Source organism: Danio rerio, chromosome 2, assembly GCF_049306965.1.
Source record: "Danio rerio strain Tuebingen ecotype United States chromosome 2, GRCz12tu, whole genome shotgun sequence".
Lineage (NCBI taxonomy): Eukaryota > Metazoa > Chordata > Actinopteri > Cypriniformes > Danionidae > Danio > Danio rerio.
Genome location: NC_133177.1, coordinates 40,998,676 through 41,024,909, shown reverse-complemented (window position 1 = coordinate 41,024,909; position 26,234 = coordinate 40,998,676). Strand labels below are relative to the sequence as shown.

Sequence of the window (26,234 nt, the reverse complement as noted above, 5' to 3'; positions counted from 1 at the left end):
ATGAATGAATGAATAAATAATAATAATAATAATAATAATGATAATAATAATATTAATAATAATAATAATTATTATTATTAATATTATTATAAATTTACAATATGGAATAAATGACAAAATATTGTCAAAGTTGGAAAATAAATAATAATAATTCTCAACAAAAACTTGTTATAAGTTTTCTTTGTTTTATATATCAAGTGTTCATAATTATTATTTTATTATTACTATTTTTGTGTTAACAATGTCTTTTTATCTATTATTTTACTCATGTTATATTTTATTGTTTTAATATTTCATACAATTTGATTCATTTAAATATATTTAATATTCATTAAACAATATTTTGATACTACTAAAAAATTATTAATATTGATTATAAATAATTACGAAAAAATAAATAGTATTTCATAATTGTTGCACTAATTAATCATCATTAATAAAAAAAAAGTAATAATCGAGTGCATGTAAAATAACAATAATCTATAAAAAGAACTAATAATCATTCATTCATTTTCTTTTCGGCTTAGTCCCTTTATTAATCAGGGGTCTGCACAGCGCACTGAACCGCCAACTTATCCCTATGTTATATGCAACGGATGCCTTTTCAGCCGCAACCCATCACTGGGAAAACTGATAATCGTGTTAATCTAAACAGAATTAATTACAAATCAAACATACTTTTTTTGTTTATTATTATCATGGACAAATGAATAAACTAATAAAAATTAATTTAAACATCTACTCCTTGCAGTGAACAGTGGAGGGAGAGAGAGTGTGTGTGTGTGTGTGTGTGTGAGAGAGAGAGAGAGAGAGAGAGAGAGAGATCGGGGGCGTGTTTTTCGGGATGAGAGATGGAGATACAGACCTCTGCATAACATTATCCTCGGTTCAGTTGTTTTGACATATTTTCAAAGCACTCTGGAAAAGGACAATTCGACGGGGATTCTTCGTTGATCCAAAGTCACGTCACAAATTAACCCGCGAAGTCAAACGGCTATTTCAGCACATCTCAGAACTATGAGTGAGGTGAGTGATATTTGTTACTATATAAACCCTAACAACTTAAAAGTTCACTAGATTATTATACAATTCTAAAATGGCGTCAATGTTCAATGTAAATGTAACGTTATTCACAGGTGACCTAAATATATTGACATAGAACGTGAATCGTTATGAAAAGGATGGTTTAACATTAGAGACGTCGACGTGTCTCCAATTTATCCTCAGCATGCAGATAAAATATATAAATATATTATACTTTTTAAGCTTACTTAAGAAGGGTGACACAGTGGCTCAGTGGTTAGCACAGCAAGAAGGACGCTGGTTTGAGTCCCGGCTGGGTCAGTTGGCATTTCTGTGTTGAGTTTGGATGTTCTCCCCGTGTTCGCGTGGGTTTCCTCCTTGCTCCGGTTTCCCCCACAAGTCAAAAGACATGCGTTGAATTGAATGAGCTAAAAATATATGTTGTGTATGTGTGTGAATGAGTGTTTTACAGTAATGGGTTGCAGTTGGAAGGACATCCGCGGTGTAAAACATATGCTGGATAAGTAGTCGGTTCATTCCACTGTGTTGTTGATCCCTGATAAATAAGGGACTAAGCCGAAGCAAAACGAATGAATGAAGTTTTCTTAAGATAAACTAGAGGTAGTATTACAGATAAACCTCCTCCTTAAGATTTTACACATTGAAAGTAATATTTCCCATGGTTAATCTGAAAATGTGATGCTTTACATTCTTCTTCTTGTGTGTGTGTGTGTCCTATTAATTGGCAATTAATAAGTGGCTCAGGGGAGCTTGACCTTGCTGATGTGAGCTTGGCTAATTAGCAGATGGAGATAGTGCCGTGAGGTTTGTGTATCACTGAAGTGTGAGAGAGAGAGAGAAAATAAAGTGCTGGCTGAGGTAATGTAGCAGGGGAAAACTAATAGCCAACACACTGGGAGCCAGCTGGCTGTGGATGGGCTCTTTTCACCCCTCATCATCGTGTCTTTTAAGTGTGAAAACCAGAAGTGAGGGAACAAAATACCTCTGTAATACTCACATGACCTACTTTTTGCAAATTAAAAAGCAGAAAGTAAACAACAGAAGGGCATGGACTAAGACAAAGAACAAATGTTGACGTTTTTATGCTCACAGGGATTATGTGTTGTGGATGTGTAGGTGTGCTGAAAATGGAGAAAGGAATTTGAGGATGGTTCTGAGTTATAAGGTGAAGATGTCCCCCCCCAAAAAAAAGTAAGAAGAAAAAGAAAGGATTATTTGGGAAGGGCTGCAGAGATTTGCATTTGAAAGAGTGCCTTGCAGCAAGAAAGAGTGGATAATGTGTGCATATGCGCATGTGTGTGTGTGTAAGGCGATGCTCCATTTCGTCTCTCTTCATGACATTTTATGGGCTCCAAAAATTCAGTGCAAAGTATGTACATTATACTGGCAGCTTTGAGCTAATATCAGAGATGTAGTGACATCACAAATTAAGAAAAATAAATGAAACTGACATATCTTGAATACCGATGTCTATAGGAATAATTCAAATCTAGGCCATCATCTCAAGGCTCTATAATGAAGAAGCAAGGTCACAGATATACTGAATGCATTTTGGCCTCAAGTAGTTTGCTCATGCTGTGCATATCACTACTTTTATGGAGACACGGATAAATATAACTGATTACCTGTCCATAGAAACATTTTATAACCTTGTATTTCCAGTATCAAATGTCATCATTATAAATAATTAAAGATATATTATATAAAACATACATATTAAGCTTGCATGTTATAGGGATCCTCTCCAGGGCTGAGTGCCACTGTTCCAGATTGCACACAGAATTGAAAAAGGAGGATTAAACTGATGGGGATTAAGGGGTCTTTATCACTCAGTGTCCTAACACATGCACGATAAAGCTTTTAATGCCATGGTAGACCCAAAAAAAAAATCGCAAATGTTGTGATTTTTGTTTTACTGCATGTCTGAATGCTGATAAACCTAATAGCTGCCATCTCTTTCTTTCAGAACAGTTCTTCTGATCCTCCCAACAGCACTCAGGGGCCCATCACTGACGATAAAGGTGCATTTTTATGAGTTTCATTACGCTATATTTATACTTTTTGAAAACTATTCCACATTTTTTCACTAAACCTGTCCAGGTACATAAAGCCACAATTGTATTTGCATAACTGCCTACAACACAAAGGTCAACCATTTCAATCTGATTTCTACACTGTAAAACCCATTAAGTTAAGGCAACTCAAACCGTTTGAGGAAACTGATTGTTACAAACCATTTGGGTTAAAACACGATCTATATGAATACTGTAAACTTACTCAATTTAAGTTGAAGTAATGAGGTATTTAATTAACTCATTACCTTCCACACGAGTTCTAAACTCTTTAGTAGATAGTAGAAAATTAGTAGAATTAACATTCAGTCAATTTTGAGTTAACTACACTCTGTTCATTTGATTTGACTGTAGGGTTTTACATTGTACAAACCCTTTTGAGGGCTGTAAACAAAAACAATGGTTCCAGCATATTTCCTGTTTTATATTTTGAATTTCTATAGCTTATAAGAATCCACAAAGAGCCACATATTGATAAATAACGCTATGAAATTGGTTTTAACTAAGTTATTGATTGAATTGTCTCTTGTTATAGTTTGATAAGCAGGAAATGTTCATGAGCCAATAACATCCCTACATTGAAATGGTCTATATTTTTTATATGTCCTATTCCCTCAACAACAAAAGCACACATGCATACTCAAGCATTCATTACTGCATATCAAGTGGAGGCTGGTCCATAAGGTCTATTCAGTTGACAACCCTCATCCTGTCATGCCAAATTTTCATTCATATTTCAAACAAGAATGAAATAATGAAATTATTATAATGAAATCTGAGAAATTTCTGTCCACCTATTTAAAGTCAGTTCGCCCGAAACCTCTGATGCATCAAAACGCAAGAGATCAAAATAAACCTACATGAATTAAGATGTTTAATCAAAGTCTTCTGATTAGATATAATCACTTTATACAATACACAGACTTAATTTAGCCATTTATACCACTTAAAAGCACTTTTATAAACTACACAAACAGAAGCTCAACCACAACTGCTTGACTTGCAAGAACAAACCTTAGTTGTTCTTAGGGAAGCTGAAAAGTACAATTCAATTCATCTTTATTTCTATAGGGCTTTTATAATGTAGATTGTGTCAAAGCAGCTTAACATAGAAGTTCTAGTAAATTGAAACTGCGTCCGTCCAGTTTTCAGAGTTGAAGTTTAATTCAGTTCAGTGTGGTTTAAATTTCACTGCTGGAAGTCCAAACACTAAAGAGCAAATCCATCGATGCGCAGCTCCACAAGTCCCAAACCAAGCAAGCGAGTGGCGACAGTGGCGAGGAACAGATTTCACCAATTGACGAAAATAAAGGAAAAAAAACTCAAGAGAAAGCTAGGCTCTGTTGGGCACGGTCATATCTCCTCTGGCCAAACTTCTTGTGCAGAGCTGCAGTCTAGGCGCCGGAGGCTGAAGAACGCTGGACGTCCAAGATGAAGAACTTCAGGTGTGAGTAGGTCACCGGCAGGCGTTCAGGCTGGCCCAAGAGATCAATGCAGAGACTCGCCTGTCACAGGGGTCTTTCAGGAATTAGTCTCACGCTCTCTTCTCCTCCATGACCACCACAGCATCAGCTCAGGATACAGCCCGGTCCAGGATTATGGATACCTTGGCATCATTTCTTCACAGATCTTGGATCGCATCAATGGCGCTGCATAATCTCTAGGGGCCTCGGGAATAGTATCCCCAGATGGATGTAGAGAATAAGGAAAATAATTAGCATAGCTGCTGTTCCATGTGCTATGTGACATGCAAGAATGGACTACATCATTGGTTCTCATGTGTCAAGATTACTTGATCTTTAAAATGAGGTAAATTAGGTGTAAATATTATTATTACTTTTTGAAATATTTTAAAGTGCCAAATGTTTTGGCTGACTAGACTTTTGAAAGGGTGACAGAAATATCGCAGAGTTGATTAAAAAAGTCTTCATCTGTGTGAAGATGAACGCATTTTTGTTAAATTATTTTTTTTTTTTAAAACATGAGGGTAAATAAATTCTGTAGGTCAAATCATGGTCACAGGACTGAATCCCAGAGAAAGCAAATCATAAAATGTGTATACTGAAAGCAATGTCAGTCAATTTGGACGAAAACTTCTACCAGATACTTAAATGTAATGTTTCTGTGTACTATGCTGAGATATGAGAAAATTATTTTAACATGAAAACAGACTCTATCTATTTTAATCATGCAAAATAAAAATAAAATGTATATGGATCAATTTAAAATGATTTAAAATATTGCATTTGCTTTTACTATACTATTAATGTTGTCAACATTTGCATGTGATGTGTTTCTCAGCCGCCCAGGAGAAACTGGAGAGCAAAGGTGCGAATCCCCCAACGCAAGAACCAGAAGAAGAGATCGACATTGATCTGGAGGCGCCAGAGACAGAGAAAGCTGCTTTGGCAATACAGAATCAGTTCAGACGCTTCCAGAAGAAAAAGAAGTAGAAGAGGGAAGCATGAGCGAGAAGAATCAGCGCGGAGGACAAAAACACCTTCCGCGGCATTCAAAATGGAAAGAGAGTTAATGAGGAAGCGACAGAGGACAAGGAAAAGTCAAGTGTGGGTGGGAAATTAGGGGGTTGGAAAGCAAATGATAGCCCTGTGGCATCAACATGCTGGGGTGATTAGAGTTTAGGACATAAGAATAGGGAAGGATTTTCACTTTAAAAGACATGGCAGATTCTGTATTTGTTGAGATTTTCTCCATCCTTTCGTTCCTCTCCTGTAGACATAAATACAGCTAGTTACTGTGCAAAACATGTCTGACATATTTAATATATCATTGATGCAACACAATAAATGTAAGAAATATAAACCTCACAAATCAAAAGACAGTGCTGTCATGAAACATCATTATAGATATGCTTAGTTGATCATTTATTGTAAGAGTTGCTCTTAATTTTTTTAAGCAAGTGTTTGAAAATCTCTTTAAGTCAACAGCAGAATAAATAAGGAATATTTAATAATCTATATATTAATAATACCCTGATGATACTATAGCAATTACCAACATTTTGCATATAATATTATAAAATAATAAAAATATAATAATAATACAATAAAATTGTAGAGTATGGATTCAATCTAGAGCCACATATACTTGCAAAATAAAAGAAAGTTTTGCAAACAAAAAATAAAGTTCTCCACAATAAATAAATGCAAATCTCCAAAAAATACAAAGTAAAAATTAATTTTGAGAAACAAAAATAGTTTTTGCTAACAAAAATAAAGAACGGCAAAAGGGAAAATTAGGTTAAATTTGTTAACAAAAAAAGAACTGATTTCGCAATAAAATATTTGCAAAACGTTTTTATTGCATTGCCTTTACAAAACCCGTCCAGTCAGTTGTAATGCTCATTTTGATTAGCTTTTCATTCAACCATGAGTTTGTGATGCTGTTTTCACTATGCACTTTACAGTTCAACGCATTTCACTTTGTGGTCCTGATTTGACAAGGGGGGCGGGGTCAAAACTTGGGTGTTTACAGCAGGCCCGGACCTGCCTCCATTTAAGCGACGTCATCATTTGCTTGCCAACTGCCATAACATTTTGACAAATAAATTTAAACTACCAATTAGACATACCTGAACTTCCCTTGCATGCCTCTGCTTAGCTTTGCTTCTGCTTCTTCTTCCTTCAAAGTTTTATGGCGGTTGGCAAGCAAATGATGACGTCGCTTAAATGCAGGCAGGACCGGGCCCACCATAAATGGCCAAGTACCCCTTGTACCCAAGTACCATAGTTTTTTAATTGCAAAAATACACACACACACACACATACATATATACATATATATATATATATATATATATATATATATATATATATATATATATTTATTTATTTTTTTATTATTTTTTTTTTTTGCATTGCTTGATTATTTTTTGCTATTTTTTTGTTAGCAAAATTTTTTTTTTCCCAATTTATTTTCGCTTTGCGATTTTTGAACTTTTTCATTATTTTCTTTTTTTGCTCAATACTTTTAGTTTTTTTGTTTACAAAACTTTTATTTTGCAAGTATAAATGGCCCTAGAATGACTCCATAGTAAAGGGATTTATTCAAAAAAAGTTTATAAAAGCTTGTTATTTTAAAATTTTGTTTTAGCAAATTTGGCAAATGGCCATGTTGTGCTCAGTTTACTGTATAATAATGACTTGATGAATTTAGCACAAGGTAGATAGTATTTTTGTGTCTTGTCATACTGGTATAAATGCCTTTGATTTTTCCTTTAATGACAGATGTTGCAGCATGCAGAAAGATCCTAGATTTTTTTTTCCAGTGTCAAATCAAACAAAGATGATCATCAAGGAAAGTGTAACATTTTGATCTATTTTAAGCGTCTTTCTCTTTCTCCGTCCCCTATAATTAAAAGCGGTCTCCACAGATATCTCAGAATAGCTGGTAATAATGAGAGCACTCTATAGACACTCATGACGATCTCACAGTTAATGGGACAAATGATGTCTGTAATTGCATTGAGACGAGTGTGATGAAAATGTCATCTCTGCTTGATCTTTTTCAAATAGTCACTGCGGGAACGCGATCATTGAATTTGCCTGTTATTATTATTCTGTACATTTGATTTAAAGTATGACACATGTTACTGATGGGCGGACAGTTATCTTGTCCTGCACTTGATGTGTGTTCGAGTACTCCAACCCACACTGGTTTCTTTTTTCTCTGTGTGACTCAGCCTAAAATATATGCTTGAACAGAAAGAATTGTATGTCCTGAGCTGAATTGTATGTCCTAGGGGCAGCGAGTAGATGTTACATAATGTAAAGAGCATTATATAAGAGTTTTTTCTATAAAACTCTAAAGCATAACACAACTTTAATAATTCTTAAATGCAGGTTCCAGCAGTATTTTTTAAAATCCTAGTTTCTAAAATATTAGAAGGTGTAAAATGCAGCGTGTTGTTATTATCGAATGAAATGTAAAGCTTTTCCTCGCTTTATATCTAACATTTTACTGTTTGTCCTCTATAGTAAGTATATTCAGTGTTTTCTATATTATTATATACAAATTTACTCATTTTTGGGGCTGATACATGTGGGACCATGCAAGTGCTTAGCTGGCACATGTTATCATGTAATTTAAGGTCTTTATGACAGAGAAGATGTTATGATACATGGTGGTCTTTTAAATAAATAAACTATAAAATATTAATTATTATTATACTAAATATATTAACATATTTAGTAGGGGGTCCTGCAGAGCTTAGCTCCAACCATATACAGTTGAAGTCAGATTTATTAGCCCCCCTAAATCATTAGACCACTTGTTTGTTTTTTCCCCAATTTATGTTTAACTGATAGCAGATTTTTTTCAGCCCATTTCTAAACATAATAGTTTTAATAACTCATCTCTAATAACCGATTTACTTTATCTTTGCCATGATGACAGTAAATAATATTTTACTAGATATTTTACAAGACACTTCTATACAGCTTAAAGTGACATTTAAAGGCTTAAATAGGTTAACTAGGCAGGTTAGGGTAATTAGGCAAGTAATTGTATAATGATGGTTTGTTCTGTAGACTATCGAGAAAAAATATAGCTTAAAGGGGCTAATATTTTTGTTCTTAAAATGGTGTTTTAAAAATGTAAAAACTGATTTTATTCTAGCCAAAATAAAACAAATAAGACTTTTTCCAGAAGAAAAAAATATCATCAGACATACTGTGAAAATTTCCTTGCTCTGTTAAACATCGTTTGCAAAATATTTAATAGAGAGTAGAAAAAAATTTGAGGGGGGCTAATAATTCTGACTTTAACTGTACATAAACACCTGAACAAGCTGATTAAGATCTTACTAAGTAAACTTGAAACTTCCAGGCAGGTGTGTTGAGGAGAAGTGGAGCTAAACTCTGCAGGACACTTGACCCTCTGCTCTAGGGGTAGATCAATACAATTGGTTGGGTTTAGGTCAATCGGTCAAAACAATCATTCGTCAGCGGCCTCTGGTGGATTTACAATAGAACAACAGGTGCATATGGCATTCGCGAGAGAAATTTAAGATCTCAAATGCATACACAGCGGCCTCTGGTGGATTTACATTAGAACAGCAGACGCCAATGGCACTCGCGAGAGAAATTTAAGATCCCAAATGCATACACAGCGGCCTCTGGTGGATTTACATTAGAACAGCAGGCGCCAATGGCACTCGCGAGAGAAATTTAAGATCTCAAATGCATACACAGCGACCTCTGGTGGATTTACATTAGAACAGCAGGCGCCAATGGCACTCGCGAGAGAAATTTAAGATCTCAAATGCATACACAGCAGCCTCTGGTGGATTCGCGAAAACAGAAACTGCAAAAAACATAGCTCCTATAGGATGTATTTGGCACTCTCCAGAATTGTATACAGAGATACTTTTTTAGAATGAGCCTGGGTTGTGGTTTTCAGTGGTTACCGATTTTCAGCTTTTGTGTTTAACAGAAGAAAGAAAAGGTTTGGAACCACTTGGGTGAGTAAGAAAAATGTAATTTTTTTTTTGTCTGAACTGTCCCTTTAAGAGACTCTTTAATTGTGTTTGGGAGCTTGGCTATATGTTTGGGCACTATAGAATACTGAAGCCAAACTGTCCCAAGTACTGTATGTCTGCTGTAATCTTTTAGATGATGATGCCAATGACATCATGAGCTGGAGCTCTGGAATCAAAGTCCTGACCAAACTCTCGCAAGCATGTATTCATGACACAACATTGCATTTTTTTATCATCACATGACTAACTAAATGCAAACTTATTAGCAACACTTAAACATACATTTGTGTAATAAGAGCTAAAATGGTGGAAACCAACATGTAATTAGACCCCCTCCCCCTAGTGAAGCCAAAATTTATAACGTGTACTGCAACCAGCCACCAGGGGGCGATTTAAATGTTTGATTTCACTTCTTAAGTAAGGTGTGGGGCATATTTATAAAGCCTTGATTAACATCCTTTTTGCATATAAGGTATCAGAGTCATTGCTTGAACAAACAGTATGTGGCCTGTTTACAAAAAGGGTCAAGTATTTCCTGTAAGCCATTGACTTTTTCCATCACTACTGGCTTTCCCCTCTAAATGCTGAAATGACAGTATGTGACACCTGATTGGCTGTTGGTTGCTTACAATTTAACACTACATATGTTTGTTTAGCAATGCAGTTTTATGTTAATTCTGCACAAATTGACGGCAGAGCAAGTTTCAATTCAGGTAAAAATATGAAGGTAAAAAATCCCTCTTCTCAATTACAAGTTTATGGCAATCCTTCAGCCATTATTAAAAGCGCTGCATGCTTAAAAGTACAGAAACCTGGGTTAGGCAAAGTATAAAGATCATTCTTAATCTTGAGCCTTAAATATTATAAATGCCATCTATCTTTGGTCTATTTTTTTAACCCAGAAGTCTTCAAATCTTCTTGAAGTCATCTTGACATCAGACATCTTGTTTATCTGTTCTAAATCTTTCCTAATAAACTTTTCTCATTATTATTATTCTTCATTCACACTCTTCTTCCCACTTTCAAATCTTTTATTTGCCAACCATCCTGCTGTTGTCATTTCTTTAGTGATACGTTGCATCATTCATTTTCACTCCTCATTATTGTTTTTTTTGTTGTCTTTTCTTCAGTCTCTGCCTTCTTGCTTTTGTTCATTTGATCCTGCAGACCCTTCTGGTCAAGTTTCTCCTCAATCTGGTCAAGTTCCTGCTCAAGCAGAGCCAGTTTGATGGGATCTGACACACACGGGTCTTCATCCTCCTCATCTTCCTCATATTCTTCCACTTCAATTCCATCCATGGTCTTCTGAAGCTGCGTCTTCACTTTGTTTAATTCCAGTAGGCCATGTTGAAGCTCTTTGCAAACTTCTCGGATCTTGGAGGCAAACTTGGTCTTGGCACCTTTGCGGAGTTCATTTGAGTCTTTGGCGAGAAAAAAGACATCCAGAGCAAGGAAAAGAGTGGACATGACCCCTGTGGTGATACTGATGGCCTTGGCGGCTTTGGCAGCACCTCCAGCAACACCCAAAACTTTCACAGTGCTAACAAGTCTATCAGTGTTTATCAGGAGGGCTTTTCCAGCTCGCCCACCTTCCTTCATCACATACTTTATATTACGGTTGAGACTTGTGTTGACCACACTGTCAGAGTAGTCCTTAAAATCCCATTCCTGCAGGGTATTCATTCCTTCCTACATATACAAAATTACAAGTCAGACACCAAGGATGACAAATAAATATTACAACTATTACCATTGCGGAAAATCGCATTTATTTTAGTTTGACTGGAATGAAAGAAGTTTAAAACAATTTTAAGGTCAATATTATTAGCCCCCTTAAGATTTTTTTTTAATTGTTATTGTGGATCATTTAAAAAAAATAATGTACAGTAACTTATACTGCATATTAGGAATTTGCAGTATCTTCTGTAATCAAAGTAGTCAAGTACTGTAGCTTAAGACAAAAATGCAACATAGGCTCATTCTGAAAATGTAGCCCTACATACAGTTCTGGAGAGCAAATTATGTAGCCAGAAGTACGTATGGCTAAATTCTCGTGCTAGCAGCTGACCGTTTACCTCCGTAGGGATGGCTTTACCGCTGTTACCAGATTGTCCAGTGGCTTGCAGCGTTGCGAAGAGGAGATGTAAAGAGGATTTGATCGTGACGACAAGGTTCGAGTCCGGCAAAGAATGGTTCCAGAAAGCAGGTAAACCAAACAAAAGCCAAAAAATAAAAAATAAAATAAACAGCTAAATAACACGGTAAGAATGTGGTAAAATTTAAAAATGTGGTAAAAGTCAGGCGAGGGCTTTTCTTTTTCTGGATTCCTTTTGAAAACACTTTCGGTTGGGTTTAGGGAAGTGGGTGGGTAAGGGTATTTGATCGGTTAATCAGTCAATTACTCGACAGCGGCCTTTGGTGGATTTACGTGAGAACAGCAGGCGCGAATGGCACTCGTGATGGAAATTTGAGATGTCTAAAAGCATACATAGAGGACTGGTGGACTCGCGAAAACAAAACTGAAAAAAAAAAACTTAGCTCCTGGGACATATTTGGCGCTCTCCAGAAATGTATATAGCAGTACGTTTTCAGAATGGAACTAATGGGTTCAAAAAAATGGTCACTTGTTTGGAATTTATTAAATTCGATAGTAAATACAAAAAATAAAGGTTTTGTACAGCTAGTGTAAAATGCAAATAAATTACAGTAAAGTACTGTAAGAATGGTCATACTCTAAAACTACCGTATTTTTCCATAAAAGTACATTTTTACCAGAAGCGGTAAGGCTATTTTTCTGTTAAACGAAATTACGGTAGAGCCCTGCTACTGTAAAACACATTTACAGGTAAGTTACTGTACAAGAGTAGCTGTGATAAATTCTGGCAACAGTGCTGCCACTACATTACTGTAAAAATACAATAAAATGTCTAACAGTGTAGTTAACCTAATAACCTAGTTAAGTCTTTAAATTGCACTTTAGGCTGAATACTAATATCTTGTAAAATAAGTAAAAAAAATATTATGTCCAGTCACAGGATTTCTGCTGGTTTCACCAAGTTAAATTTAAAAACATTTTTAAGACCATAACGAATGCACATTTATACCCATACAGGGCTAAACGCTAAGAAGTTTCACAAATGTCACAGTTGGAAATGATTTTGATTTGCCCCATCAAAAAATCTTATAGTTTAATACATTTAATGATACAAAAATATTAATAATTTAATAATAAAAACATTTAAGTAATATTAGTTATTTCTTAGCAACACATTTAAAATGTGTCAAAACAAGCAAGCTCTAGTCATTTTATACATACTCTTTTTTACAACATAACCTTTATTTTTATTTTAAAGGACAAATGTTTTAAAACTATAATAAACTAAATGTATGTCCAGGTCAGTGTCCTCAGCAGTAAATAGATGGGGAACTTTTAAACAAATGTTGTTGTAAGTAAATAATTAAACCATTAAATAGAGGTACTCTTACACTTTTTAATAAAAAGTTAAAAGTTTTATTGAGATGAATTGTTGGTGATTGGATGGGTGTTAATATCCAGATTGGGCAGCTTTACACAAACAAAGGGAAAAAAATAAGAACCTAGAAGACATTATTTCAGTCAGTTTAAGACTTTAAGGCATAACATTTTGTTTTTAAGATTTAAGACCCCGCAGAGACCCTGTGTCATCATGGCAAAGACAAAATAAATGAGTGATTAGAAATTAGTTATTTATTAGTAACTATTGTGTTTAAGCTATTACGACTAAAATTAGTTAACTTATTTTTAATAATCTCCTTGTTAAGCAAACACTTGGGAAACATTTTTTAAAAATAATCGAAAATAATTTTGACTTTTAATGTATTTAGCTAAACCAACTTGACATTTATATACAGTTGAAGTCAGAATTATTAGCCCCCCTTTTTATTTATTTTTAAATATTTTCTAAATGATGTTTAACAGAGCAAGGAAATTTACACAGTATGTCTGATGATATTTTTTCTTCTGGATAAAGTCTTATTTGTTTTATTTATACTGTTATTAACTTATATTGATTTATTAATTTGTTTTTATCAATTTTTTAAAAACCATTTTAATGTCAAATTATTAGCCCCTTTAAGCTATATATTTACTTGCATTTTCGATAGTCTACAGAACAAACCATCGTTATACAATAACTTGCCTAACTACCCTAACCTGCCTAGTTAACCCTTTAAATGTCTCTTTAAGCTGTATAGAAGTGTCTTGAAAAATATCTATTAAAATATCATTTACTGTCGTCATGGCAAAGATAAAATAAATCAGTTAGTTAAATTAGTTATTAAAACTATTATGTTTAGAAATGTTTTTTAAAAATCAGCTAATAATTCTGACTTCAACTGAATTTCACTGCTCTCTGGTGACCTGAAGTGCTTCAATTATCTTTATTTGTTCGTTGATTTGAATAAAAGCATCTACTAAACATAAATATAGTGTGCTGAACATACTTGCATGAATTCCAGACAATCCCTAATGTCAGTGATCTCACTCTGGTAGCCCTGGATCATCTTCTCCACTTTCTTGCGGTCTATCTTGGATTGAACAGCGTCGGTGATGTTCGCTGTGGCTGAAGTGATGCTGCCAGCTGTGGCCACACTGATGCCCACTGCAGTGACAATAGTGGATGTGCCAAAGGTGAAGGGTGCAAGGATGAGGCCAGTAATGGTGGCTATGCCTCCAGCGACGCTAGCTACACCCCCTCCGATAGCGGCGCTCACCGTCTTCTTATGGAAACTGTCTGCAGCATCAGCCAGAGCAAGCAACTCCATAATGCGACATTGCAAAGATGCTCCACGCTGGTTGAATAGACTGACAAAGAGACGGGCGGCCATGAACACACGGTCAGCAGCAGCCTCTACAGCCCTGGTAGACAGAATAACAAATGTAAGTAGCCATTGAAGGTAAAAACGGTATAAAAAGTCTGCATTTACTCACAGCTCCTCGTCATCCTCCTGAAAATTTGATGTTTGGTTCCATTCACTCCAACCTGTCAATAATCAGTATGTCATATGAAACTGCAAACAGTAGCTGAGTTTCCATTACTCTGTGTTAATGCGAATGTTTGAAGCATCATATGAGAAACATGTAATGATAATGCCAAATACATCCCTTAATTCACAAAAATGTTTCTACGCTTGCTTGAGCAGGTTTTGGACAATGCCATTATTGGAAGGTGAAAATTTTCTGAAGGAAATCTGACGGAGTGAATATTACACCCACATGTCTCCATCTTGCTTGTATTGTGCTTACTGTTGATTACTAGGTTACTAATACTACAGTCAGCTGCTCTAACAGGGGGATGCCCAAACATTTTTTTAAGAAGGGCCAAAAAAAAAAAAAAAAAAACTTGATTGAGGACAGTGGGCTGAAGGTAAATATAAAAAGCTGTATTGCAAAGTTTTATAAATAATTCCCTCGTTTCTTTAAAAATAATTAGAAAACATTACTTTAAGCATAGTAACTAATCCATTACATATTTCTTACCTTCTATAATGAACCTACACTCACTGGCCACTTTATTAGGTACACCTTACTAGTGCCCGGTTGGACCCACTTTTGCCTTCAGAACTGTCTTGATCCTTTGTGTCATAGATTCAACAATGCACTGAAAATATTCCTTAGAGATTTTGGTTCATACTGATATGATAGCATCACGCAGTTGCTGCAGATTTGTCGGCTGCACATCTATGATGTGAATCTCCCGTTCCACCACATCCCAAAGGTGCTCTATTGGATGGAGATCTGGTGACTGTGGAATACATTTGAGTACAGTGAACTCATTGTATGTTCAAGAAACCAGTCTGAGATGACTCGTGTTTTATGACATTGTGAATTATCCTGCTAGAAGTAGCCATCAGAAGAAGGGTACGCTGTGGTCATAAAGGGATGGACATGCTCAGCAACAATACTCAGCTAGGCTGTGGCGTTGACATAATACTCAATTGGAACTAATGGGCCCAAAGTGTGCCAAGAAAATATCCCCCACACCATTACACCACCAACAACAGCCTGAACTATTGACACAAGGCAGAATGGATCCATGCTTTCATGTTGTTGATGCCAAATTCTGACCCTGCCTTCCAAATGTCACAGCGGAAATCAAGACTCATCAGACCAGGCACGTTTTTCCAATCTTCTATTGTTCCTATTTTGGTAAGCCTGTGTAAATTGTAGCCTTAGTTTCCTGTTCTTAGCTGACAAGAGTGGGTTAAAAGTGACAAAAGTCACTTAAATCACCCTTCTTCCCCATTCTGATGCTCAGTTTGATGTGCAGAAGATCGTCTTGACCATGTCTCCATGCCTATGCAATGCACTGAGTTGCTTGCATGTGATTAGCTGATTAGAAATGTGTTAACAAGCAGTTGGACAGGTGTACCTAATAAAGTGGCCGGTGAATGTAATATAATGAAAACATATCAATTCAATTTATAACACAATGGAGTTTGAAGCCACATACACTAGTCAAGCTGCACCTGCCTTTACTTTGATTTGCTCACTGAGGACTTGTGCTTTATCCACTGAGCAATAGTATTTTCATAAAAAATGGATTCAATTTAATTGAAAGTTGAGTTTGTTGTTTTTTTTTTAGCTTAAAAATAAAACTAACAAATGAAAGGTTACCTTAGGTAACCATTAACTCTAACCCACCTCAAAATTCCCCCTCTTCTCAGATGGGATGGCAGGCCAAATCAAAGGGTACAATGGGCCAACCTTGACCCTAGTTGGGGCATCTCTGCTCTAACAACTTGATGGAAATGCACCTAAGTTGCAATTTGGAATTTTTCTTTTTTGCAACTTTGAAAAGATTTACTTCACTTTAAAATGGAAATGAATAAAATAAATATTAAATAAATGTAATTAACAATGATCAGTTACAAAGGTTAACCAATCATCCAAATTACTCATTTTTGTTGAGCAGTGACTAAGGGGTTAAAAAATAAGAGTTGTGGAGGAAAAGTTCATTTTTACCTAACTTGAATGCTCATAAAAGTTTGTGTTTTGTCTAAAGATGAGGGCACAAGCATGAGATATTTGACATATTTTTGTTAATTTCTTTGCCTTGTGTGGAAAAGTACAGCAGGTCCGTAATGTAACCTTGAAGAACTGATATAAGTGGGAGAAAGCCCTCCCTTTCTTGTGACCAATGTTTCTGTTTGACTGTCTGAGCCTTTTCCAAGAGAATAAAATCGTCTTTAAAAATAATTGAACATTTTTGTCTCTTATTAAGTGTTGTAATTTTAAAATTGCCATGACAGAGTGCAGTTCTATAAAGGTGCAGATGGTGTGGAATGATTTGTGGGTGATCTACTGAGAATTTTAAGAACAAAAACACAATGAAAATAATTTCCATAATGACGACACCAAATCTACCACGATGTGGGCTTCTAAAAATGCAAACACAAATTAGGTTAATGCATGCTTTTTTGACATTAAAAGTAGTAGATGGACTACTGTAAATATTTAATAAATCACCATGCATTATAAATATTTAATCTGTTAATGTATTATTTAGTTACTGCATTCTTAGGCAAGTGCATCAGCATTTGCCTTAATGGCAAGAAACTAAAAGCACAAAAAAAAAACAAATCTGCTAAGTTTAAAGTGGTTGAACTTTAAATAATAAAACTTGCTTATAGTATTACATTTTGCTTTAACAGCTGTTTAAGAGCATGTAAATACCCTCTAGTCTAGCGTGAATTGGGTGAATCTAAAACTGTCCAAATTATACAAGAACATAACTAAGTAGTTTTGCACGTAACTAGTTTTACATAATGCCTAATATGTAATCAAGTAATTTGGACCAACAGACCCTCAACAGTTTTCCACCAGTCCATCAGACCATTATCCTGTGAACAAAGATAAACAGAAAGATAAGTTTTAAAAAATCTAATAAACAATTACTATAACTAATTATTATTTAATTTATATTACAAGAATTATTGCATATTTTAATATACCTCATCTGTCTCTGAGGAATTTAAATCTGTTGGATAGGCAGCCATCTCCACTGGCAGGATTTCAAAAGTACAGTCCTATAATAACAATAGTATATATTTGTGACAGCAGACCAATAAACTCACACTGTAAAAAATGCAGGGTTCTACACATTTCATTCATGTTGGAAATGTCCAATAGCTAATCAGCAATTTAAAAAGTAATCACAGTTCATACACGCTCGATAGTGTAGGCGTGGATTTTAGCTGCCACACTATGGCGAGTGGATAGTGCCACGGATAACCGAACGAAGGAGACAGTCGTGTACTCGCCATACCACACACACACAAAAACACACACACACCTCCGGATGACAACTTTCCCGCTTCCGCCCGCACCCGCCAGGTTTTAGCCTGAGAACCCGCTCCGTTTTCTGCCCGCCGCGCCCGGTCCCGCTAGAGCGGAGAACACAACCAAATATCACCCAGTATACAGTCCAGACAGCCAAGCTGTCTGTATAAACACACACACACAGCACAAAGTACACAAAGCTCGTTCGTTCGTTCGCTCTCTCTCGCTCTCTCTCTCTCTCTCTCTCCCCGCGCCAGATTTCTGCGGCGCGGGAATACATTTCCGAATAAATCGCGGGAGCAGAACTCTAGCACGGAGCTCCATAAACAAACAGCACGCGTCGCGTTTTTAACGTGACTTTGCACGCGATAAGATAATATATCCAGTTAACCTGATACAGTACACGCGGTTACAAGTAACAAATCACAACTAAATACATTTGCAAGCTAGAGTAAACGAGGCAACAACTTTAACCGCACGTACTTACACTTGAGAAATGGAAGAAACCCATCCTGACGTCCATCAGTTACTCTTTACTGATCCTTCCTTTAACAAACTCAGATGAAGTATTCTTTGTAGCATGTAGCTTCCAGAAGTTTCCAACTGCTTGGTTATAATGCTGATGTTTCATCTTTGGGTAGAGACTCAATATATCCATCTGCAGTGTGACTTCAATCGACCGGCATGTTTGTGTGCGTGTGTTTGTGGGTGTGTTTGTGGGTGTGTGTGTGTGTCTGGGTTTCTGCGTCAGAGGGCGGGGCCTCAGGTTTGAAATCTCCCGGGTTTGTGCGTGCACGTGAATAACTTGGTTTCGTTCGTACGTCATGGCGAAACACCTAATGAATCGGTATCAAGCCGACTCGTTTGAAGCACTATGAGTCGACTCTTTTATAGATGAATCAACCGTTTTAAACACTGTATTCTTACAGATTTAAGCCTTAGCTGGATACTTCACTTCACTTAGAGCTGTGTTACACACTACATGGAGGGGAATTTTCAAAAACCCATGATATGGGCTCTTTAAATATTTTTAATTTCAGAGATGCATCGCATTGGCGGCCATCAGTCTGTTATACTGAGCAAAGACAGTTGATGTTGTTCATCTACAAGATGGTGACAGAGACCGCATAGTATGCCCTTAGAGGAGGAAAAACCCAGTGTCATTTTTTTAAGCTGATCAAATCATTCTAAAACAGGTCAATGGCATCAGGACGCAGCCTTTATGATGCAAGCTGACATTGCATCACCCAGCGAGGCAATGACAGACACAATGAACTTAATGAAGTTAGTGACGTCACTGTGATTGGTAGGGTTAGGGGTGGCGTTAGGTGAGCGCATTAAAAAGCATTGGATTAGGCTCAGATTGCAATGCATCCAGACCCCTCTCAGACTGCTAGCATTTTATGCCGTTCAGCCTTATAAGATTAAATGTGAGCAAAATCACCTGTTTTGTTTATTTATTGTTTATGTTTATGTACTATACATTTGATAGTATATAAATGTATGATTAGAGCGACATTCAGGCAGGCAGGCAGACAAACAGATAGATAGTTAGATATACCTCAGTATTTTGCAGTTGCTGTAGTTCCACTGGTTCATTCATTATATCTTCCTGGTCAGAGCCCTACAGAAAGATCTTTAGTGCATGATGTTACTTTAAATCTAAAATATAAAATGGTATTTTTAAAAATGTTAAACTACCTGTGTACCGGATGAAAATGTGGACATTGTAGACAGAGTTCTCTTCACTCTATATGACACCTGAAAGTATGTGAACAGCACAGTAAAAACAATTTTATTGTGTGTGTGTGTGTGTGTGTGTGTGTGTGTGTGTGTGTGTGTGTGTGTGTGTGTGTGTGTGTATATCGTCACCTTGGAATTATAAGGTTCTATCTGCGTTCTGAATGATTTTGAGATTGAGTTTTTGCATTCCATAGCAAACAATATGTGTGTAACATTAGTTTTTTTTTAATAAAAAGTCCTAAAATTTTAACAACTTATAAAAAAACATCCCATAATGTAAATAAGTGGTCATTTAATAAGAATATATCAATAATTCAATTTTGACAAAAATGTCAGATAGACGATATATATATATATATATATATATATATATATATATATATATATATATATATATATATATATATATATATATATATATATATATATAATTATATATAACATTTTAGACCTCCAAAGATACAAATGCTCTTGTATTTTAAACAAACAAAAGATGCTCACCTTAGTACTACGATTAGAGATTTTCTGATGACTTGCTGTGCATTTTCTGGGCACTTCAATAGATTTCTAGCAAACACAGACAAAAAAGGTAAAGCATTTGTTTCCTGACAATTTGCAGATCATTGCTGATTTGATACATTACCTTATCAGCTTCCAAAATGGTATAATCCCAGTCTGTAAGCTCACTGTGCTCACTTAGTGGATCCTGCATAATATGATTTTATTGATTTTCCATACAGGTTCATGCTGATTGTGAACATTATCAGTAATCCAATTACAGCGATAAATAAAAAAGTGGACTGCATTACCGTTTCCACAGCAAAACGTAATGCTGGTTTTGGGGAACTGCGGAAAGTGCCATTTAGCTTGCCTGAATTATCCTACAGAAAAGAGGCAGTGATTATGCCTTCAGGGATTATGCAAATCAAAAACTAGATATATAATCAACTGTACAGAATAAACTAAGTAATGATGAGCACCTCTACGTTGTTATACAGGGGATGTAAGAGATGGTCATTACTGGCCAGCAGTTTGATGTGTAATGGTGGGCTGTCCTAGAAGAGGAAAGCTAGAGAACATTATGCATAATCAACAGTGCCAAAAATAGACTAGTTAACACAATACATATAAAGAAAACAGGTTGTCATATGTGTATTATATTACTGTAGCAATATACCTCTCCAGAAGTGTCCTCAGTTCCTCTTGGAAATGTTTTGAGAAAATTAAACAGTGAATTCTCCTCCTAAAGACATTAATCAGAGAATCAAAATAGAAATTGCCTATTTTGAATGCAAGATATTTGGTCAATATTATGGGTGTCACATTGTGGCCTCTCTGACATAATGGCTTACATGACTGTCACTGGCTGGAAAATCCTCATTCTTAAATACTGGTTCTTTCTGTAAAAAAAAAAGAAAAAGTAATAATAATAAAACAGCAGATCTATGCATCAAACAAAGCTGAACGAATTATTTCAAAGTGTTTTGCTAAGTGCAAACTTAAAGACATTCATTTAAGAATATATTGTGAGAACAATATTTCAATATTGCAACACCTTGGTGTGGGTTTCTGTTTGATGGTGTTTGCTTGCTGACAGTTCTCCATCTTGTAATGACAGTTTTTCCTGTTGAGAGAGAGGAAGGTAACATCAGATGTTTGTGAGCTAAATCAACCATAAAAATTGCAGCATTATTCTGTGTAATGTGCAAAATTACGTAAAATTTGCCACAACTATGTTGCAGGAATTGTTGTAAAACAGAATAAACTGTTTAAAAGCAGAGTATAACTAGGTCCATCACCTGAGTATTTGTGTTTTTTTATTCAGATCAATTCTGTCATTATAGTAGTTGTGATTCATTATTAATAAGATTATGTTAAAAGCACAATAATTGAGATTTTTCATTAAAAAAACAAAAAACACGAGAACAGTGTTATATATTTTGCTACAGATATGATTATGTTGTCCAAATATGTCAAAAAACTAGTGACAGATCGTATTTCTCATCAGCAATCACTTTAGTGGTCTTGATTCATTTTGACAGCTTTCAGCCTTATATTGCTTCATAATACCATGATAACTAGTTTATTAATTAATTACTCAAATATTGTATGCAACTCTACAGGCAATCATCTCATTTAATCATGTGGTATCTTTGCCAAGGGTTTGGGTGATGTTTGAGCAATATCTCTGAGGAAGTCTTTTGCCTCCCCCTAGTGTCTAACTGTATGACTGTATTCATTATCATTCACTAGCTCACAATTACAGATATTTGGCTGAATAAAATATGCATATTTGGCATGCTGTTTGAGGAGAGGGCTACAAATTTGGAAAGACAGCCTACACTGAAGCAACATTTTCATTAGATTTACTTAATTTTTTAAGGTAAGTGGTTGCAAACAATTTATATAGTCTAAATAAAAAAAAAAATAAGTTGAACATTCCTAAATGTAATTTGTTTGTTTAAATTCAGCCTATATAAATTGTTTGCAACAATTTTGCAAAAATATATTTCTTTTAGTGTAACTTATGCTATTCCCCTTTTCAAGAAAAAGACAGAGATAGGGGTCTGAGTGTAGTGTCTAGTCTGCCATTGGAATGCACACCCTGCTCCAATTTGTAGGAATAGGGTTTAAAAATAGGGCATTTGGGGGCTGAAAGTTGACAGAAAAACAGAGGTAGGATATATTTGATTATTTATGGGGGTTTACTCTTATATTGATTAGACAGTGGGACATGCTTAACTATTGGTCTTATACTGAATGGATAATAGAAGGGTTGTCAATAATGAATCGGCCTTGTCAAAGCATCTCAGCATGTTTCTCTCTAAATTTGTTAATAAAACATCATTTAGTTTGTTTCTGCAAAGTATAGTATGTTAGATACGAAAGCATTTGGACAAAAAAGGTAACCCTTTGATAGCTCAGTTTACTCTTGCTTTAATCGTTTCAACTTAAAATGATGAATTATTTAATTTACATGAACAGACTATATTAATTAGATTTAGTTGTCTGTCATCAAAACATTTTGGCTTAAATTGGTTTTGTAATGTCCAAAAACTCCACCTGTGGTTCTACCTCCTGTGCAGCGAGACTTGTCACCTTTTTAGGTGTCTTCTTAAACAATCTTCTAAAAACAGCTCCTTTCCCCTGAAATATGAAGACAATGTACAATCTAGTAACTTTTCACTGTAAAACATGACAAATGAAATGAACTGGGTATAAATATAAAGGCCCATAGTCAGACTGGTGAAAGGGGTGGTTCTTTTATTTTAAAAAGTGGACCCTTTTGCTGTTATTCGCCTCAATTTTTATTTAATAAGGAAGTTTAAAGAGGCTGCATTTTAGTGACATTTTAAGCACTATTTCTTCATCATTAGCTGATGGTCAGCATAACCACACTTTTTGATGTACCAAAAACATTTCCTAAATATTTAGAATAAAGAAATATGAAAACAATACTTATTTTTTAAATGCAAATGTATTACATCATATATCATTAGAAAAAAATTGAATCTTTTTTAATCTGTTTAAGTTTTAAATTAAAAACTAGCATATTGTCATTTAAATATCATTAATTAAAATAACAAACTGGCCTGCACATTCAATTTTCCTCAGTCACACTGAAGCGACAGCCAACAGTGGATTAAACCTGGTATTAAAGCCTTTTTCAATGGGTTATTTTCACAATTTATTATGGCATAACAGTCAAAAAGTGACAAATGAGCTCATGTATGGGACAAATTTTAAACCTTTGTCAGTGAAGGGTAGGTCTTTTGAATCACCCGAACCCCCTGTATATACGGGCCTGAATGTACACCATTTACAATAACTGTTGAGCACATTAGATGGCAAACCTTAGGGTCAATGGTGTCTGATAGTCGATCATTGAGAGACGAGACTTCACTCTCAGCAAACTTGTTCTGGGAAAAAATGTTAACTGATTACTCTCAGAAACATGTCTGCACTTACAAAAAATTATCTATGAAAAAATTCTATGAAAAATAATAAAGAAATAACAGTGGCACGTTTAATTAAGTATTATTTTAAAAAGGGAAAACTCATTGTGTATTAATTTCTATTATTTTTTAGAGTCTGAATCTTCTACATATTTCACTACTAGTTCAAAATCTTCATCGTCTGCTGCTTGTCTGTTTTCTAAATGTTACTTTTTATCCCAAAGCAGAGTCAAAGCAGATTCAGAGCAGCATTCTGAGAAATTATACTATAACATCAAGGCACTTCTATTGTTCCCTTACAGACTGTCATTAATGCAAGTCAGTCCGTCATGCACTATACTCTCTTTGTTAAGTAAAAATAGTCAACAATGCAAATAAAAGGACAGACGTTATAAACAAGAGAGCTTTTACATCAAACTACAAACCCCTGTCTGAATGTTTGCTGCTCCCAGATCTTTAAACATGCACTGTCTCGCCTCGGATGAGTGCTCAGCTGTGTCTGAACGCCTGGACATTGAATCTGCTCTCTCCTTTTGGCACAAGCAGAGGAAACAACACAAATTGACAGTTCATATATGTGACTGCTAAAATGTATTTGAGCGTTTAACTGCATGACAGTGACACATGGCTTACCTAAATTATATCTGCTGTTTTCTTCTGAATCAATGGCACTTTATGTTAACTTCACCTACAGATGATCACTATTAAATCTGTCCCACTCAAATAAGATAAGTTGTGCATCAAACTTAATTTAAATATTTTTATTATTTTATATGCCCTGTAAAATGCTCTATATCATAACTAAGCTGTCATTCTCTCGGATGGACTCTTGTATTTAGGACTTGTGTCCATGTATTATTATTTCAGTCCAGGCCCTGAGAGATCAAAATTAATTATCACAACCAACTCGGTTTCACAGGTTATTAAAAATTTACAAGAGCTTCAGACACATTTTGAGTGGTTCATTAACTAGCTCACAAATTCCTTGTTCATATAAATAATGTCAATAATCACTTTCACAGAATTGCTTTTAAAATCTATTTGCACTTTTATGCTTGCTTTTATTTTCCTTTTTAAAAATATGCATTTTAAATGAAACTTTTTTTTATGATCAATTCCATAATTTTCATGTTTTAAAATGATCGAAAGGACAGGGACACCGTGGGCCCAGTGGAATCAGGGAGCCCCGACCAATGCCAAAAAGCCTATAATTAACATATAGCTCTTTTATAAAATTTTCTATCATACTGTATGTTGTAAAATCTGTCTATCACCATTAAGATTTTAATGTTATTAGCCTTCTTCTTTTTTAAAAGTGGAACGTTCCTTCCGTACTGCACATGCAAATGTTAAAATCTAATTACAAATATGGCTAATTAACTGTACATTTTGTTTTGTGAATTTATTGTATTTAATTTTAAGAAAATGAAGGTTCCACTTAAAATATATTTTTAACATGTGGTTTGTTCACAAAAAAAAAAAAAAAAAAAAAAAACTACAGAGAAAACAAAATATCTATAGAGAAAGAGAATGTTTTGAGTCTCAATGCAATGCCCATACACTGAAATTGCTTTGGCCCCCAAATCAGTCCGCCCCTGCATAGACAGCAAATTATATCTCCAAACTAGTAAAAATCTAATTAAATGATTAATTGTTTAAAATGTGAAAATTTGCAAATAAAAATAACAGATGGTGATCTCAACACCTCTTAAATGAGAATTTAGAAACATTTCACCTCGTATTGCTTTTTAAAAATCATATTTTATATGACTTATTTTAAAATAGCCACATTTAAGTTTTAGTGAATTCAATAATATTAAATATAAAATGATTAATATTTTTATATTTGATTCACATATGACTGTACCCTACTCATAACCACATAATACCTCATTTTAATGTAGTGAGACTCTGCTTCTGCTTCTGTGTTCCCTCTGGAATCACCATTGTGGTATTTCTTTTCTAAAATTAGATGGGAAACAAATTTACACAATATGTGTATCATAAAAACATAAATAATTACTACAACAAAGTGCTGTGTAACAATCCAGAAAATTAACAACAGGCACTGACATCATTATGAGCAACACAAACGCAAACGGTTACACACGCGTAAACGCCTCGCGGACCCAACGCTTCTTTTAACGTTAGACAAACTATAAATAGAGACAGTGATTTGCTCATTTTGTTGTTTTATTTCAAAACATTTCAATAGACTTCTTTTCCGAAACTGGCAGCTCGTTGTAAAAGTATTTTTTCTAGTCTTAATGTCTGAGAGCAACGTCTGATTTGCACATGGCTCGAGCCAAACTAGGAAGCGATTTCTATTCCGAGACCTGACTGAAGAGTTTATTTTGTAAACACGCTGAATTGACATTCGCAACCACATTTCACCGAACTGTTTTGCCTACCTTATGCTTCCATGCGTACAGCCACAGAGAGATCGACTGTCAAAACTTTGCAAAGCCCCGCCCGGTGAAATCTGTGTCGAGTAATGACAAGCACAGTGAACCACCTCATAGTATCAGTATGACGTAGTCGTGTCTCTTCACGAGTCAAGACATCCACGACCAAACAACACACAAAAGGGTGTTTCTTAA

The 26,234-nt window shown here is 35.2% G+C and overlaps 3 protein-coding genes and 1 long non-coding RNA gene across 37 annotated transcripts in view; 3 read left to right on the top strand and 1 right to left on the bottom strand.

Annotated features, from left to right (window-relative positions):
- Positions 1–26,234, top strand: part of mbl2 (mannose binding lectin 2) — a 199,369-nt gene that overhangs the window by 85,303 nt on the left and 87,832 nt on the right. The window lies entirely within an intron of this gene.
- On the top strand, positions 858–5,958 carry pcp4l1 (Purkinje cell protein 4 like 1). The gene is made up of 3 exons (NM_001161488.2): positions 858–1,026; positions 3,011–3,065; positions 5,418–5,958. The coding sequence occupies exons 1-3, from the start codon at positions 1,018–1,020 to the stop codon at positions 5,567–5,569; spliced, it is 216 nt and encodes a 71-aa protein (NP_001154960.1). The 5' UTR covers positions 858–1,017; the 3' UTR covers positions 5,570–5,958.
- apold1a (apolipoprotein L domain containing 1a) lies at positions 2,111–26,150 on the bottom strand. 34 transcript variants are annotated; one of them, XM_073918455.1, is made up of 20 exons: positions 26,046–26,123; positions 25,524–25,596; positions 24,268–24,322; positions 24,060–24,164; positions 23,533–23,598; positions 22,742–22,825; positions 21,234–21,302; positions 21,031–21,078; positions 20,856–20,921; positions 20,659–20,733; positions 20,488–20,559; positions 20,322–20,384; positions 20,180–20,245; positions 19,637–19,696; positions 19,497–19,559; positions 17,608–17,682; positions 17,460–17,496; positions 14,585–14,636; positions 14,098–14,512; positions 2,111–5,846 (listed from the first exon to the last, which is right to left on the bottom strand). In XM_073918455.1, exons 4-20 carry the CDS (start codon positions 24,147–24,149, stop codon positions 5,646–5,648), a joined length of 1,602 nt encoding a protein of 533 aa, XP_073774556.1. In that variant the 5' UTR covers positions 24,150–24,164; positions 24,268–24,322; positions 25,524–25,596; positions 26,046–26,123; the 3' UTR covers positions 2,111–5,645. The 34 variants fall into 34 exon arrangements, with proteins under 34 accessions (XP_073774556.1, XP_073774551.1, XP_073774566.1 ...); XM_073918473.1 differs by having other exon boundaries at positions 3,698–5,846; positions 22,754–22,825; XM_073918371.1 differs by lacking the exon at positions 2,111–5,846 and adding an exon at positions 9,788–11,304 and having other exon boundaries at positions 23,503–23,598.
- On the top strand, positions 8,320–11,362 carry LOC141378603 (uncharacterized). The gene is made up of 2 exons (XR_012393483.1): positions 8,320–9,337; positions 9,414–11,362. It is a non-coding gene; the product is annotated as an uncharacterized lncRNA (long non-coding RNA).

Bases quoted from the DNA above. Each gene is read 5' to 3' on its own strand.
- pcp4l1 (NM_001161488.2), top strand. The intron at 3,066-5,417 runs GTGCATTTTTAT...TGTGTTTCTCAG, and splicing joins GCCCATCACTGACGATAAAG to CCGCCCAGGAGAAACTGGAG.
- apold1a (XM_073918371.1), bottom strand. From the start codon at position 24,149: ATGTCCAGGCGTTCAGACACAGCTGAGCACTCATCCGAGGCGAGACAG. The intron at 19,560-19,636 runs GTAGTTTAACAT...ATCTTTCTGTAG, and splicing joins CATTTTCATCCGGTACACAG to GGCTCTGACCAGGAAGATAT. The intron at 14,513-14,584 runs GTGAGTAAATGC...TCTGTCTACCAG, and splicing joins CAGGAGGATGACGAGGAGCT to GGCTGTAGAGGCTGCTGCTG.